General features: G+C 40.6%; 1 protein-coding gene across 1 annotated transcript; it reads left to right on the top strand.

Annotated features, from left to right (window-relative positions):
• Positions 1–10,851: 10,851 nt before the first annotated feature.
• On the top strand, positions 10,852–12,284 carry LOC147897714 (uncharacterized). The gene has a single exon (XM_087380496.1). The coding sequence runs from the start codon at positions 11,146–11,148 to the stop codon at positions 11,836–11,838; it is 693 nt and encodes a 230-aa protein (XP_087236622.1). The 5' UTR covers positions 10,852–11,145; the 3' UTR covers positions 11,839–12,284.
• Positions 12,285–16,914: the final 4,630 nt, after the last annotated feature.

Here is a 16,914-nt window from a genome sequence, read left to right as displayed (position 1 = left end):
TGATTCAAATCCAAAGAAGATTGATTTCAATGGAGGACAAACACGTTCACCTTCCTCCCTTTGATCCCCCAACCAAGACTACTTTTAAAACCAATCTTTGATGGGAAGATTAAGAGCAGAGTCTTGAACAAAGACTTTCAAGTTTCTTGGTACTTCCAGGCTCCCACCACCACGGGGTAGGGGTCATCCCACTAGGCAATGCCCGTGGTGGTTCAAATGGTTTAGGCCAGCACATAATCCAACCCTTGCTAGCCTTATTGATGGACAATGATATGTTAAAAAAATTCGTCCGAATCCTTGGGATAAAGAGAATTTCCCGATACCTCCGAGTTTCCACCACCATGGGTAAAGGTTGTCTCACTAGGCGATGCTTGTGGTTAAACAACCACACAATCCATCCTTCCTAGCCTTTTCAATGGACAATAATCTATCGACAAAACTCGGTCCAAACCTTGGGAACAAAGACTTTCCTAGTACTTTCAGGTTCCCACTACCACGACGTGGAGTCATTGCACTAGTGGATGCCTGTGGTGATTCAAATGTTTTAGACAACCCACACAATCCAACCCTTCATAGAATTTTTGATGGACAATTATTTATGAGAGATATATGAACAAACCTCATCCCAACCCTTGGGAACAAAGTCTTTCTTGGTACTTTTAGGTTCCTACCACCATGGGGTAGGGGTTGTCGCATTGGGGGATGCTCGTGGTGGTTTGAATGTTTTAGACAACCACTCAATCCAACCTGTCCTAGCCTTCCTGATGGACAATTTTCTATCAACAAAAATCATACAAAACCTTGGAAAAAAAGACTTTTCCAGTACTTTTGGGATCACGGTACCATGAGGTAGGATGTCATCACACTAGGTGATGTTCTTGGTGGTTCAAATGTTTTAGACAAACCATACAATCCAACTGTTCCTACCCTTTTTGATAGAAAATAATCTATCAATGAAATTCATCCCAAGCCTCAAGAACAAAGGCTTTATTGGTACATCTGGGTTCCCATGTGGTAGAGATCATCACACTATGTGATGCCCATAGTGGTTTAACTGTATAATCATAACCCTTACTAGACTTTTTATGGACAACAATGCATCAAGGAAACTCATCCCAACCCTTGGTAACAAAGACTTCCACAATACCTTTGGGTTCCCACAGCCATGAGGACGGGGTCATTGCACTAGGGGATTCCCGTGGTGGTTCAAATACTAAATAGACAACCACATAATCCACCCCTTCCTTGCCTTTTTGATAGACAATGGTCTATTAACAAAACCTATCCCAACTATTGGGAACAAAGATTTTCTCGATACATCCGGGTTTGCAACATCATGGGATAGGGGTTGTCCCACTAGGCAATGCCATGGTGGTTTAAATGTTTCAAACAACCACACACTCCAATGCTTCCTAGCCTTTTTTATGGACTCTGATCTATCAGCAAAACTCATCCCAGCCCTTGGACACAAAAACTTTCCCGATACTTATTTTAAGAGTTCCCACCACCATGGGGTAGGGGCCATCGCACTAGGCAATGCCCGTGGTGGTTCAAATGTTTTGGACAATCACACTATCCAAGCCTTCCTAATATTTTTGATGGGCAACACTTTATCAACAAAACTCATCCCACCACCTTAGGGTAGGGTTCATCACCCTAGGCGATGCCCGTGGTGGTTCAAATGTTTTAGGCAACCACACAATCCAACCCTTCCTAAGCTTTTTGATAGTCAAAGATCTATCAAACGAAACTTGTCCCAACCCTTGGGACCAAATAATTTCTTGATACTTTTGGGTTTTCCACCACCAGAGCGTAGGGATCATTGAATTAGGTGATGCTTGTGGTGGTTCAAATGTTTTAGACAACCACACAATCCAACCCTTCCTAGCCTTTTTGATGGGACAACGATCAATCAACATAACTCATCCCAACCCTTGGGAACAAAGCATTTTCCAGTACTTTCGAGTTTCCATGAGCACAAGGTATGAGCCCTCACACTAGGAAATACATGTGGTGGTTCAAATGTTTTTGACAACCATAAAATCCAACCATTCCCAGTGTTTTTGATGGACAATGATCTATGGAAGAATCTCAACCCAACCCTTTTCAATTCAGTGCCCATGATGGTTCAATTGTTTTAGACAAACACCCAATCCAATCTTTCCTATCATTTTCTATGGACAATGATATATGAAAGAAACTTATCCCAACCCTTGGGAACAAAGAATATTTTGGTACTTCTAGGTTCCCACCACCACAGGGTAGGGGTCATCACACTAGGCGATGCCCGTGGTGGCTCAAATGTTATAGACAATCACATAATCCAACCCTTCCTAGCCTTTCTAATGGAAAGCTATTTATCAATGAAACTTGTACCAACCCTTGGAAACAAGGACTTTTCTAGTACATTTGGGTTCCCACTATCTCAATGAGACAGTCTCACAGATGATGAACTATGATACATTTGGGGCCAAAAGCCTTCTATGGTAAATGCTACGCGTGTGTGAAAAGCCAGGGTATTCACCAATATCAAGACATTAGATAAAGCCTTTGCTAGAAAAAAATTTCAAGGCTTTGTTGGATGGAAAGAAACCTGTAGTTTCAAATGTAGTGCTATGTCATTCAATGGCATATTTAGGGGAAAGCAAAAAAGGATAGAGGTGATCAGAAGCTTTATGATAGCAAGGGACATATATCAAGACTATGCAAGCTTAGTTTTATTATTTAGATGTTATGTATCCTATGTAAAGCACATATTCACTTTTCTTATACATTATGATGGGCAGGTCGACATCAAAGTTGATATTTGCTATAGGGGCATGTAGTACAAAGGTGACTCGCTAGATGTAATAACATTAAAAATGCAAAGTAGTGGAGTAAAAGGATGGCATAGTTGTGGGTGGAGAGTGTGCTACAACTTTATGTTGCTCCCCAATTAAAATTTTGAACAAAACCCAGATCCCTCAATGAAAGCATACTATATAGAGATGGATCTACACACATTTATGGCTTAGACCATTCAAGACCTGATTGCTACCATTGGGGAGGAGCTCGCAATTCAAGAAGATGACACCCAGTGTTCACCCAAAGCATCACAGCCTCTAGAGGATGTAGAGATTTAGTGTACACTTCAAACCATCACAACCCTTAGAGTAAAGAGAGATTCAATGTATGCCCACGGCATCATAGCGTTCAGAGGAAATTGTTTTTTAGCCTCTAGAGGAAACTGTACAGATTCTATCTATGCCTAAAGCATCATAGCCTCCATATAGGATCCCCACAAGAGTCTAGTGCACATTCTACATAAATAAATTTACCATTATGGAGCATGTAGCCAATGGCCAACCTTAATCCAAAGCCAAATTTTCTTCAAACAAAAACAAATTCCATGTAAATACAAATATAGTTCATGTTTTCCTAGTGTTTCTTTATTTTTATCTTCTTCAATTATATGACATATGTCATGATGTTTTTAGTTGTATTAAATGTCCAAATGCATGAGGAGCATGCCACATGATGTTTACTAATCCATGTAATTTTTTAAGATTATATGAATGTTTCATGATGTTTCTTTTGCATTGTAATAAATGATGCCAATGCACGTAATTAATTCTCATGAAGCATTTTTTTAAGTATAGAAAGTTTTATCACATTAAATGCAAGTGTGTCATGATAAAATTTTAATTTTTACTTTAGATATCTTGTTTATTTTATGTTTCATGATCTTTCTAATTATTATTTATCTCATGATCTTTTCAATGATATTAAATGTCTACTAATGGACATTCATAATTATTTTCAACTACATTAGGTGCCTCATGATGCATGGATGAGGAGGATATGATGTTTTGTATAAGAAGTTACATTAAATTTCATAAATTTATTTATTTTTTGCTTTAAAGAACTTACAAAATTAACTTACTTTTTTGTTTAAACTTTTGTTTTGAAGAGTGATTTTTTTTCTGAATTTTTATCCAAAGTACTCTTTGGAGAGTGGGCTGGTCCAAAATTAATGAAAGATATGTTACTATACCATGTAGCTTGCATAGCGGCTATACCACCATGTGCCAAGCTCTTGATTGGTTGCACAGCCTTGATCCTATTCTTGCAATTGAGAGGGTTTCCTTTTATTCTCTCCAATTTCTTAAACAATGTATGAAGAAGTTGTTGGAGGGACCAAGTCTCTTCCCAATAATTTTGTCTTATCATCAATTGATCTTGTAATTTCTTCTTACCTTTCTTTTGCATCAAAATATTTTTTGATATCAATTATCAAGATTTTTCTTAAGAGTTAAACTTTCTATTTATGCTTGGGTTAGCTATTCATGGAGATTATGCATATATTTGAGGTTTTAAATTTCTTCTTCCATCCTTACAAGTGAACCTTGGTAGATTGGGATTCAGCATTAGAAGTATGACCAATGCGTTTGCAATAGCCAAGTAATCCTTGAACATCATCTCCTACATATTAAATCAAACTTGACACATTTTCAAACATAGGAGTAGCACCTATCAAAGGATCCATTGGATATTGTCCATCAATACTCCATTAGTCAACATGCCTTGCTTCTTGCTACCATAGCTAATTTAATGTACATTTGTCGAGATAATCTTGTGGCCATTGTGTTGACGAGTTATAGAAAAACTTACAGCAACTTCAATGTTTAAGGTGCATTTTTTGTAACTCTTTATATGATTTCGTTAACTATTCCATATTGGTTATATGTATAAATGTGTCTCTATATTGTTAGCCATTGACCTTATGATGGACCCTTGGAAAAAACATATGTATTTAGGATTAAAGGACTTGTTAAAGGGAATTTCTAGGATTACTTGCTTGAGCGGTGCAAAAAATTAAAAAAAACTTTGTAGCCTTAGGTGCTTAATAGTAAATATTTGTGACATCAATAACAAGCATGTGAGGAATGCTTGCATACCTATCACCCACATAGTAATCATGTTGTGCTAACTATGATTTTTATCTGGTTCATGATTGGTAGGTAAAGTTCTTTACTCCTTGAATAATTGGCATTTAAGATGGTTGCTTGGTCTTATATTACAATCTTGTTCATGTTAAATATTGATAATATGATTTTTTGATTTCCTTTTGATAACTTTTTGAATTCATTTATACGATCTCTTTAAACTATTTCTTTCTTTAGTTTATGAGTGGCAATTATATTTTGAATTGATTATATGGTCCATGATATGATGGGATATTGAAATCTACACACACACACACACACACACACACACACACACACACCCCCACACGCTCGGTGAGTTTCACATTTTATTGAGATTTCAATTTCATAATGTACTTCATAAATGTTCCTCTGGGATAGTTTAGAGGAAAATAGGTAATAAGAGTTGATATTGATAAAGAATTGCTTAATTTGTTATAGCAAAATTTAACTCAATTTGGTAGTATATGGCTATTTTTAAAAATGGGTGTCTAGTCTAATCATAGGAAGTGCACTTACTAAACAGGTAAAGTGATGCATGCACTCTAAAATAGGTGTTTTCTAAGCTTATAATGGACTAAACATTTTTAACTACAAAAAATTAAGGTTTTGTTCACACAAAGTTGTGAGTTTAACTGGAGTCTTAACTTTAGATAGATATCACAATCATATAAGCTAATTGCTGGGTCTTATGAAGTGAAAACTTAGTTATGACTATCTCGGCAAATATCTCACAAAATTTATTAGGGTGCATGCATATTGAAACTTGAACTATGTCTACAAATCAAGCTCATTTCTATAATTTGAAATGTGAATGGTAACCAAGTTTCTAGATCATCTTTTTTTGAGTTGAGTTATCCATGCATGAATGTTGTGGCCTATGAATGATAGCATACGCCAAGAAGATCATATTATTTTTTGGTAAATAGGTCAAAGGAATCTTTTATTAAAAGGCTTGCGGAACAATTATATTGTTTTTTGAAATAGAAGATATGTTGCATGATATTAACTTCGTTGGGAGCTCTCATGAATATTGAACCAATTCATGGTTAGTTGGTTTCAGTTACAACATGTCAAGGGGGAAGTTTAGGCATCAGCATGAGCATGAGAATGTGTTGGGCTGCCCTCTAATGATTGTGGATAGAACATCGTGTTCCTTTCCAAAATGCAAAGATCTTTAAGTTTCGTAGGCAAGAGAAGGATCCATCTAGTAAGGAGGTGAAAGTTATTGGAAGCTAGGGGCTACAATGAGGAGAAGTGGGACATTAGAGCCATAAAGAAGGGGGGCAACAATGATGGAAGAGGAAAGATGGTCATAAAGGAGCTTTTGGCAGGAGGATCAATGAAGAGATTTGAAAAATGAGGTAAGGTGGTGGTGAACGGAGTTTGAGATGGGCGGTAGTGGGGAGGTGAAAAGTGGTCAAATGGGCAGGCGCATGCAAGTGAATGGGGAGTGGGTGAAAAGGGAAAGCTAAAGAGGCATGGGGGATGTTTAGGTGAGGAAACCAAGAATTGGGCAAGTAGTATACATGGGGTGGGGTGCAAGATGGGGGGAGAAGAGAGAGAGAGAGAGAGAGAGAGAGAGAGAGAGAGAGAGAGAGAGAGATTAGTATTAACTTGTATATCGAATATTGTTACCATGGTCTCAACCTTGTGTTTGATGTGTGTATTTTGAAATGTTACCATGGTCTCAACCTTGTGTTTGATGTGTGTATTTTGAAATTTACAACAGTTTGCTAAAAGACTTTGGCAAACGCGGTGAATGCAGGGAGGGTCTCGACCCTTTGTGACTTCCATAAGCGTCAAGGTCGAGATGGTGACGACATATGTCAAGTTGCACTGGAGAGTAGTAACAACTAGGCAAGATGTCTAGTGGATGGAAACTTAAAGAATCGAAAGAGCTAAGGAATTCGAGATTTGAAAAGCAAATAATCTTTTTTTTCATGCACATGGGGCAAGACCAACGTTTAGTTGACCCGAAATCTACGAGGTGGTCACATGCACCCGAGTGCAATCATCGAAATGCGCTCTACTCGCTGTGAACGTGTGATCGCACGTTAATACATTTTGATTAATACAGCACAGTGGAGCAAAATACTACCAGCTGCAGCTTTGTGCTAGCGTAAACGTGCAACTTTGGCACTCTTGACACTCTTTCTTGAGTCGAAACTTCCACTTCAGCATCGCATTAGGGAATCTTAACACTTCTCATCAGTGCTCGAACTGAACTTGGACAATATCGAGTCTACAGCACGTAGAAAGGCAGCGTTTGCCGGTGCGCAGCAGTTGCGGTTCCAATTCCTATACACCTTTAATCATCCAATGGTTCCACTTTTTCATTTTCAAAAGCACGCGGAGTTTTGGACTCTTTGCAGTTTACGGCAATGCAATGGAAAGTAGAAGACACTCAACGGAATATGGGGACTAGGGAAATATGGGAAACCCCCATCATTAATTTCGGAGACGCAAAACAGCATTTGAGTTCGGAAGATTGGATTCCTTTCCAGATCAAACCCGGTCCGTGTCATACCCTCCTTGCAGCAACCGTCGCCGTCATAGAATTAGTCCCAGCCAGATTTCTTTCTTCACATGCTCGGAAGAATTTTACCTGCCGGTCTTTGTTATATTTTCTACGATTGATACAGACATCTAGAAATAACGGAATCCCAGGCACGTTCCGTTGAATTCTAGTCTTTACCTTTTGGTGTCCCAATCAACGTCTGCGGATGATCATGGAGATGCGTCGTTAAACAATGTTTTATTTTGATCAACCAGATCATGGCCGTACCTAGTCCAATTCTAAGTGCTTAAAACAAAAAGGGTTGGTGTTACGAAATTTTCATTGCCCAGTGCCCACTTTATCGACAGTGCATCTGGATTCTGACCGAATGGCGCGCAATAGCTTCATCGTGCACCCGAACTTCAATGTCTCTCGTTCTACAAGGCAAAATAGGGCGACGCTTGCCAATTGGCTAACGCCCTTCGCTTGTCAATTCGTCACCGGGAAAGGGCGTAGCCGCGCAGATCGAGATTGAGCCAAATCGAGATTGAGCCAATCTTAACAAGCACATCCGATGATCCCATCAAATGCAAAAGGAAACGTGACTCGTAAGTTGCAACCCTGAACAGAACAGAACGTCTCAGGGACCTCTAGATTAACTAAAGGGGAGCTGAATTCCAAAAGAGTGGACTTGCAAAACAAGTGGGAATAAAATGAGCGCGGATTATATGTCAAATTGTGTCGCATCGAAGGGCGGAATCACGATAGGGAAGGACGCCGTTTCCTCGATCTGGGCGGGCCGAAAGAAGGGGGGGAGTTCGTTTTCAGGAGAGAAGTTTGTAAAATAAAGGCGATGGAACTTGGACGTTAAAAGAGGTGCGGTCACCGGTGGATGATATACGAAAAGCCGGCATCGACAGACGAGCCGGGCCAGGAAGGTTGGCGGAAAAGAGTTCGGTGAAAAAAGCTTGTCAAGAAGGTACTTATGTCGGGCGGGAATGACGGTGCCACGTCGGCTACTTCTGTACAAGAAATCTACGGCCGGCGGCCGCCAATACGACTTTGTCTGCTGACATGTCAGACACGTGGCTCCGGTCCCATGACTTTGTAAGTGCACACGTGGCCCGGCAATGACGTGTTTGTCTCCTGTGGCTGCCAGCTGTCACTATATGCCACGTTGCTTTACCCAACCCCTTAACTCACGCCTTGGATTACGCTACCCGCGCTCAGTTGGCCAAACGTGGTTTGGTACACCCAATCCTCAAATTACTCCCTGCCTAATCTCTTGTTAAGTCCGCCAACATGACCTGGCACGATCACGATTAAGTCGCTGTTCTCTTAAGTTGGCACCTAATCATCAACGCTTTGGATAATCCACAATATGCCTCACCAAAGAGTATCGCCATCATAAAAGAAGGCCATGACAAGAAGGCCTTATCTTCTTTCATATGCAAGGTGTTGTTCAGTATCAAATGGGATGATGAGGAATGTTGTTCATGGGCTTGAGTTGAAGACATTGACCCCAAGGTGCTCGTTCAAATGACATGGCATGATGAGGTTTTGTCCCTGTCCTTCTCGATGGGCTTCACATGGACCCCAAGTGTGATTGTAAAAAATAACATGGCATAATGAGCATTCTGTCCTTGTTGAGTGTTGAGTTGGTAGTGAATTTGTATGAGCTATGATGGGCCTGTTAGCATCTAACCCTGGGAGATGATGACAAGCACATTCTCATGGAGTTTTGAGTGTGTGGGTATAGGGATGGTTGACCACCTTGCCCACATGGGGACACTATTTTGCTGATTGGTTCCTTTTTAAGATTTGTCTTGTTCTGTCTAACATGAGGCAACGAGGGTCGATGCCGCCCGTGGACATGCTTAGTATGGTGAGGGATTGCGTCATCCTTGATTATAGAAGGTTGCGTTTTGTATAAGTACCTACAGCCCCATCATGGGGGTGGATTGTAATTAGTTGTGAAAGCATGGGATGCGTGATGATGGGACCAGATAAGTGTGAGACTCGAGCCAAACATACAAACTTGCCAATACAATGATGAGTAACAGTGAATCTATTCTTTAGATTCATAGGTTTGGGAGACATTATAACAACAACCACAAGAGCCATGTTTGACTACACCAAAAGAATTCCATACATTGGATTCGACATAGGCTCTATAAAAGGTGATACAAGTACATCCTCCTTGTCTAGGTGTATAAGGGCATTTCACAGAAAGAAGTTAAAACATCTCATCTTTGTGCATCCATTTTGAATCGTGACCTTTCGGTTGAGATGTATCCCTTGTACCTTAAAAGAGATATAGAGAGGAGCCAACTTAGAAGCCTTTCTTTGAGTACCCTTGTACCTTAAAAGAGAGATAGAGAGAGAGGAGCCAACTTAGATGAGTAGCAATGTAAGAATCAAGGTAGTACCTCCTTATTAATAGGAGTTAGCTAAGTTAAAAAGAAAAGGAAAAAGAAAAAGAGAGGCAACCCAAAGCCATTTCATGAAAAGCCGAGATTTAATGTGAGGTGAATGGAAAATTTTGGAAAGAGACCCTCAAATTCAAAAATAAAAGGTTTTAAAATGTACAAAATTTAAGGTATTCGTTGTTATTTCTATGAGGTATCTATGCTTAAGCCTTGCAGAATTTCGATAAAAACATTTAACATCTCGAACTTGAAGGTTTTTGTGTATGGTTTTTTAAACTGGCAACGGAAGGAAATTTTATTAACAATAAGGAAAAAGGGAAAAAAATAATTTTGTGTGGACATTGTTTTTGAGTGTGAAGAAAAATGCTGTGGGTGTGAAAATTGAGGAAGAATGGAATAGTGGTGAATGGATAAGCAAGACGATAGTGGTGAATGGATACAACAAGACGATACTGATAGAAAGCATAATGGAAGAAGCATAACGATACGGAATGAAAGATAAAAGGAAATGCATATGGATACCGAGAGGGGGAAGGGCAAAGATGCGTGGTGCTGACGGGGAGATGACGGGCTAAAATAAAATAGCTAATATATATACGTGCAAAATATAAATTAAGGTGACCACTGACGAGGTTGCTAGCGCAACGATGACTGAGAAGAAATCCATAATATATTCACCAAAGTCAGTACGTTGTTTCTTCTTTCCTTCTTTTAGTGGATTCACCACCATCCTCCGGAGATACATCACCTTTCTTCTGTTTGCTTGCTGGCTTCGTTGTTGCTTTTGGGCTTCCGCTCTCCATCCCCTCCCCAGTTGCGTGCTCTGCTCGAGCACCCATCACATCGCTCCCCACATTCTCTACAGCCCCCCCCCCCTCTCCCAGCTTTCTGCTGCAACCTCCATCCCACTCCCCTTCTCCACTCTTCGACTCCTTCATCTTGCAATATTCCCAGCTCCTCCCTCCCTTTCCACCATAAATACCCCCCCCCCCTTCTCCACCATTTCCCACCTTGCACCTTCTTTGCCTCTCTCCCTCCTCCTCCGCTCTCCCTGTACTTCCCGCCATGCACTGCCTCCCCCCTCCCCCTCTTCCCTCCACCTCCTGTACTCTTCACAAAAGCCTCATCATTTCTCCCAGCAACCATCATTCGCAGATGTCCTCTCCTTCACAGTCCTCCAAATATACTACCTAGTCTTTCCTCCCTCGCTCGCCGATTCGAGAGTGGTCCTTTAGTTATCATCACACATACAATGGGGAACTGCCAGGCTTGCTTAGCCGGCGGATCCGTTCATGACGCAGGGGAGGAAGAGAGTGTCAAGGTAGTCAGGGTGACTGATGGGCAACTTTTTGAGTACCCAGGACCTGTCTACGTGAGGGATTTGATGTATGGATTTGAAGGGTTTGGAGTGTTTCACTACAGCACCGTAAAACTGCCATTACCTCCTGAAACGGAACTCAAATTCACCGAGATCTACTATCTCAGGCCTTGGACACCGAAAGAGGAACCACAAAAACCTCTTGGATCCTGCGAGTTGGGATCCCCTGAAAAGCTCGGAGGGTTGCGCACTCAACACAAACCTGTCCAAGGAACAGAGACAAAAGTGAAGAAGGTCAGGTTTTTGGATGATGATCAGCGTCAATCAGCGCAGGATGTTGCAAGCCCCCGCAGCCTCGCAACAGCCAGAAGTTTAAGCGATGGCCATCCCGGAATGAAGCTCCTGCCGACCGAGCAGGATGGCGTCATTCGCCTGAAGCTGGTCATTTCCAAAAAGCAGTTGACTGAGTTGATGGCTACAAACAATCACCAGACGGATGCCTTGGTAGAGAGAATCATTGCTCCTTTGTTGTCCCCAAAGAGCGCAGCTACAAATCAAAACGCTGGATTGTCGAGTCCCACTGCTTCCTGGAGACCTTCGTTGGAGCATATCCCGGAGAGTGAATAGGCTGGCAGGCTGCCTGCTTGTGGCCGTATGATCCGTTCGAAACTTCAGACCTGAGAAGCCTTCTCCAAGCTCTTCGATACTTTCGGGTTGTCCGTTGGGACAAGCTATGAATGGATGGTTGTGAAGATTTGAATTTTGTCCATAAGTTGGTGCCTTTGGATTGGAAGCTCTGCTAGGCTCAGTATTAGATCTTCTGACGACGATACCAATGGAAAAGCACGTGATGAACCGTTAGCAAGGTGAGGCGGGAGGCAAAAGGTAGATTTCGACTGTTCACTCTGTTGTGTATAGAAAAGACAGCAAAAGACCCTGCAGGGGGGCTGCCGCATATTGTATACCTTGGAAAAATACGAGTATGTATTGGGGAAGTAACCGATCGCTCCCATCGTCGATATGGGAGACGAATCTATCCGTCTATCGTCTCAATTTTTAGTAACATGACTTGTAACAGTCGTTTCACATGCATGTCTGTCGATCTTACTTGTACACGACCTTCATTTTCTGCTTCCTGGTCTCCCTTTCGACTAATATTTACAAACGATCAAACTGTCTTGATGCTTATCGTGGGTTATGCTTCCTGTTTTCCTTTTCGACAAACAAGATATGTAGAAACGATCGAACTGTCTTCATGCTTATCCTGGGTGGTGCTGAGAAAACGTTATTATGCGGATGTTCACGGGGGGGGGGCGCGGGACTCAGGATCTGAGATATGATAAGATGCGGCCCGTTTGTTCCGGGCACGCGAAACGAACATGCATCGTCGCTACTAGTAGTTCATTTGGATGAAAGACGTAAAAGAGAGCTAGTCCCCACGCCGTGCAACTCGCTGTCCTATCGCCCCAGTTCCTCATCCTTGGAGAAGAGTCCCCATCGAGTGCAAAGTGTTTTTTTTTGGGCGGACGGGGCCTGGATGCACAGGACTCTCTTTCTTTTTGCTTTTCTTACATCGAAACGTTCATCCATGGCTTGCTTGCTAGCTTGCTAGCTCAAAGTTAGTGAAGGCATAAAAGCCACGTATGGAAATTGTTTAAAAACCATCCGGGATTTTTGGCATGTAATAACTAGGAAAACGAATTTATCACACCAAAATAAATTTTTTGGAATTAGCTTACATTAAACCTTGGTCTTTCATGAGTGTACTCCAAATCTAAGTCCTTCATGCTTTGTGTTCTTCTTCATGTTGCTCTCTATCTTTCTCATTGAGCTCAAATCTTTGAGCCACAAATATCCCTTTTGCCTTAGTATTTGTACATGCAAACCTTTTCATAATTTACTCTTTTTTTTGAGCATTCTAGATACTAATATGCATCAATGCCTCCTCTCACTAGCCCTTAAAGCAATTACTCCATAATGGATGGTAGATCAAAGTCATGGTCCCTTTTATTGTTTAAAGAGCTTTTACAAGGCCTTAATGTTTTTAGCTTTTACTATCCTTACATAATTCTTTAGTGAATGAACATATGTTAGATACCATGGTCCATAATCACTCAATAGTGGATGGTGGAACCCACATCAAGTTTGTCTTAAAGGTCCATACTTAGTCTATCCTTACCCAATTAAATATTAGTTATTTAGTTCATCTAGATATGCCATGCATATGGTATTGCTAGCGAGGTAGCCTTTAATGGTCTATTATATTATTTTCTATTTTCAAATTGTAAATGCTCAAGATTGGTTCATCATGGTCCCAAGTGATGGAACACATCTCAAAATGAGTTATCCTTGGGTATATGAACTTTTTTAGCCTTAGTCCAAGATGCCGACATAAATATAAATGGCCTCCCTTTGCGGACGTAATCTTATGTGTATATTCAATGGCTCCTTTACAAAATGAAATTTAGTACAACATAAGCTCAAGCCTTTTAACTCAAAATGATTTTAAAATAAGTGAATTCATGTTTTACTCAATTGAATAAAGGTATCTTCTATGTGATTTTATTTTTCCTTGGTAAACTCACCTTTTAGTCATAATTTGGGGTTGATATTCTTAACATAGCGGCAACAACATGCCATTTATGCCTTTTATTTATATGGATGGTGAGTTCCAAGTCATGATCTTGATCTTAATTGAATGGTTGAATTATTTTTATTCCCACTGCATTCGTTTATTCTGTTGGAACTTTAGTCCATGGTGGATCTCAAAAATTTGACTAACATTCATTGATGAGATTCATTTAATGTTGTTTATGAAAATGGATGAACAAGCAATAGAGGGAAAACTACCTTTTTTGTATAAACTAGAATATGAAAACCCTTCCATAGACCGCAAAATAAGCCAAACTTATTATACCACACAATGAAACATTGCAACCCTTTCATAGCCTCAAATTGCCCAAATCTCATGCATGCCAATATTGTAACTCCTTACCATGGTCCATCCTAGAAATATCCAAATAAGCCATTCCACACTGAAAACATTGTCACACTCCTGGAATGTTCTTCATTAGTTCATGATATTGATATTCAAGCCTAGGGAGTTAACTAAGCAATATGTAAGATAGCATGTGCATTGCACAAAAGGAATTGATAGTAGGGGGTTGAATTAATAGAAAGAATTTTATTTGAATTAGGGATTTTGTAATTCCATATCTTCAAAAAATAGAATTGATCAGTTGTTGGCAATAAGGGTGGCTATAGCATCTAGTATGTGAGAAACTTTGGTTCCTTGAGAAAGGGGTAGGAGAAAGAGAGATGGGTAAACAACTGATGACACAGAGAACGATAGGATGCTAGGAGAGAGAGAGAGAGAGAGAGAGTATGGAAAGGTGAACAAAAAGGATTTGGCTAAGGTGCCGTTGGGTGAGGGGATAAAGAGCAAAATAGTTCTTGGTCTATATGGTACATAAGACTCTCAATGCCATAATTGTTAACGATAGAATTTCAAAGTGGTGGACACTTAATAACCATCGTGAAATTGGATGACTTGCCCTTGTTGAAAAGTGGACACTCATCCATAACTGCTAAGAGTGACCCTTGATTTTGATCTACCACAAAGGGTATGGAAAGCATTTTGCATATTATAAAATCGATTATTGACATTGCATAAATAACATTCATGGAAAACAAGTCATCGCATAATTTATTCATCAAATAGTTATAAATTCTATTTAAATTTTATAAATTATAAGACTCCTTTAAATATAAAGAGTTTTAGGACTCAGAGTTGTTTTGGGGGGATATTGCACGTACTCATTAGTGGAATTTTGGACTCAAAAAGGGCCTCATAAGGAGTGGATTAGGAAAACGCATTAAGAACTAATACTCAACTAACAAGGCCTATAGAGGGTCCCATCAACTCATAAAGAGTACATCTCCCTAGGATTTGGGGTCATTGTTTCCTTAGATGTAGCCATTTTTGGTGAGGTTCAGGGACTTTTTTGTATATAGGTATCTTGCATAACCCATAACTTATGCATTACCCAACGGAATTCGGCAAACTTTGTCTTCAAGTTGTAGTACACATTCCAAACTTGAATTAGTGATGAGAGCACTTTGGATTGGGGGTTGGTATTGGTTACTTGGATACAGAGGGGTGTCTCCATCAAGAACTTGAGATGCCAGTCGATATGAGGATCTCTCCTTCACAACAGTTTGCTATTGTGTTGGAGAGTATCAAGAGGAAACTCATTTTTTCAAGTTCATCCAAACTTAACAAAATGGAAGAAGTTGAAAAAGTGCAATTTGTGCATGTGCAAAGATCTTTTAATAAATCCAACACTATATACAATTTTGAATTGTTTCTTTTCCCATGCACTTGCTTGCTATATGGCTCATGAGCATGCCAAAGGTTATTGCATTTCGTAATACACATCATCAAACCTGATAGCGTGCCCTTTGGCCTATTTGTGTTTTGAAGCATTTTAGGCCACATTGCACTTGTTTGGGATATCGAATTCTGCTGACGTGTATCGACGGAGGGGGGAAAATCGATGGTTGAAAATTTTGCTACTTTTGTGAATTTTGAATTTTTAGACCTCCTGCCCACATCAAATCTTGGAAGATTAAGTACTTGCAACCTACCCTCGCCCTACAAATGCCCTACAACTTGCACACACCTTGACGTGACCTTGCACATACTTTGGTTTGCCATTGTCTTCTTTTGGGTAGGTTGTCTTCTATTCTTTGCTTGCCTCACTAGCTAGGTTCTCTGGGTCTATTCTGGGCTGCTCGTGGCTATGGCATCAATGGCAACATGCAGCTCGCCATGCTTGCAAGAGAAGCAGATAGAGGCTGCGAGATAGGAAAGCTAAAAGGCCGGGTCAAGGCACAAGGAACAAAGTGTAGGTCGAGGAAAGCATTGGCACGGTATCAAAACGGCAATGGAAGGCACTTTTGCAACATTTACAAAGGGAGAAACAACAAGAAGAAAGAAGACACCTTGCAGAGTAGCAGCAAGAAGCGGTTGCAAATGCACGCATTCGATCATTGCCATCGGAGCAAAGAACACGAGTTGTGGTGTCACGATTGGTGGGAGCATTCGAGGCATGCAAGATCAGGCCATTCAAGTGATTACCAGTCTTGAGTCTTCGCAAGCTTTACCCTACACCCTAAAGTTCGTAGAGCACAACCCTACCAACACCTCAAAAGATGCACGCATAAGAGGCGATGCTCTCTAACCTGAGAAATGGCCTACAGAAAGTGAAAGGGGTACACAACTTAGATTAACTAGCTACAAAGAGGGTGAGATTAGCTATGTTGGTGTCCCCTGAAACAAAGGAGAAATGGCTTGGGTACACAATGTCAAAGATGTTGTCAATCAGAAGGACAATGTGGCTCTAGTAGGGCGGTTGAACCTAGAGGAGAAGCAATGCACGACCATCCTGATCCGAGAAGTTTGTGGGCTTCAACAGAATGCAAGAAAAGGAGAGACAACCTAAGTGCATAAGTCATTACTAGAATGATGATGTTTTGGCATGCAAATACGAGAGTTTCTCCAAATAGAAAGGAGATCTATAAAAAGCGAGTAGGGCACAAGGTTTTTGATAAGCACATCATACACATGCTAGATACAATGCAGGTCAGTGGTGCCTAAACCGACCTGGTGGTTGTTTGTGATTGAGCTTTGGGATAGTTTAC

The sequence above is a fragment of the Dipteris shenzhenensis genome, chromosome 10 (genome assembly GCF_047967505.1).
Source record: "Dipteris shenzhenensis isolate YYH24624 ecotype China chromosome 10, Dip_SZ_1.0, whole genome shotgun sequence".
In the NCBI taxonomy this organism is placed as follows: Eukaryota; Viridiplantae; Streptophyta; class Polypodiopsida; order Gleicheniales; family Dipteridaceae; genus Dipteris; species Dipteris shenzhenensis.
Note: the sequence above shows the minus strand (reverse complement) of the source record. Positions and strands in the feature narration are given on the sequence as shown.

What these genes read in the sequence shown, in the direction of transcription:
- LOC147897714 (XM_087380496.1), top strand. Translation starts at nt 11,146, where the DNA reads ATGGGGAACTGCCAGGCTTGCTTAGCCGGCGGATCCGTTCATGACGCA.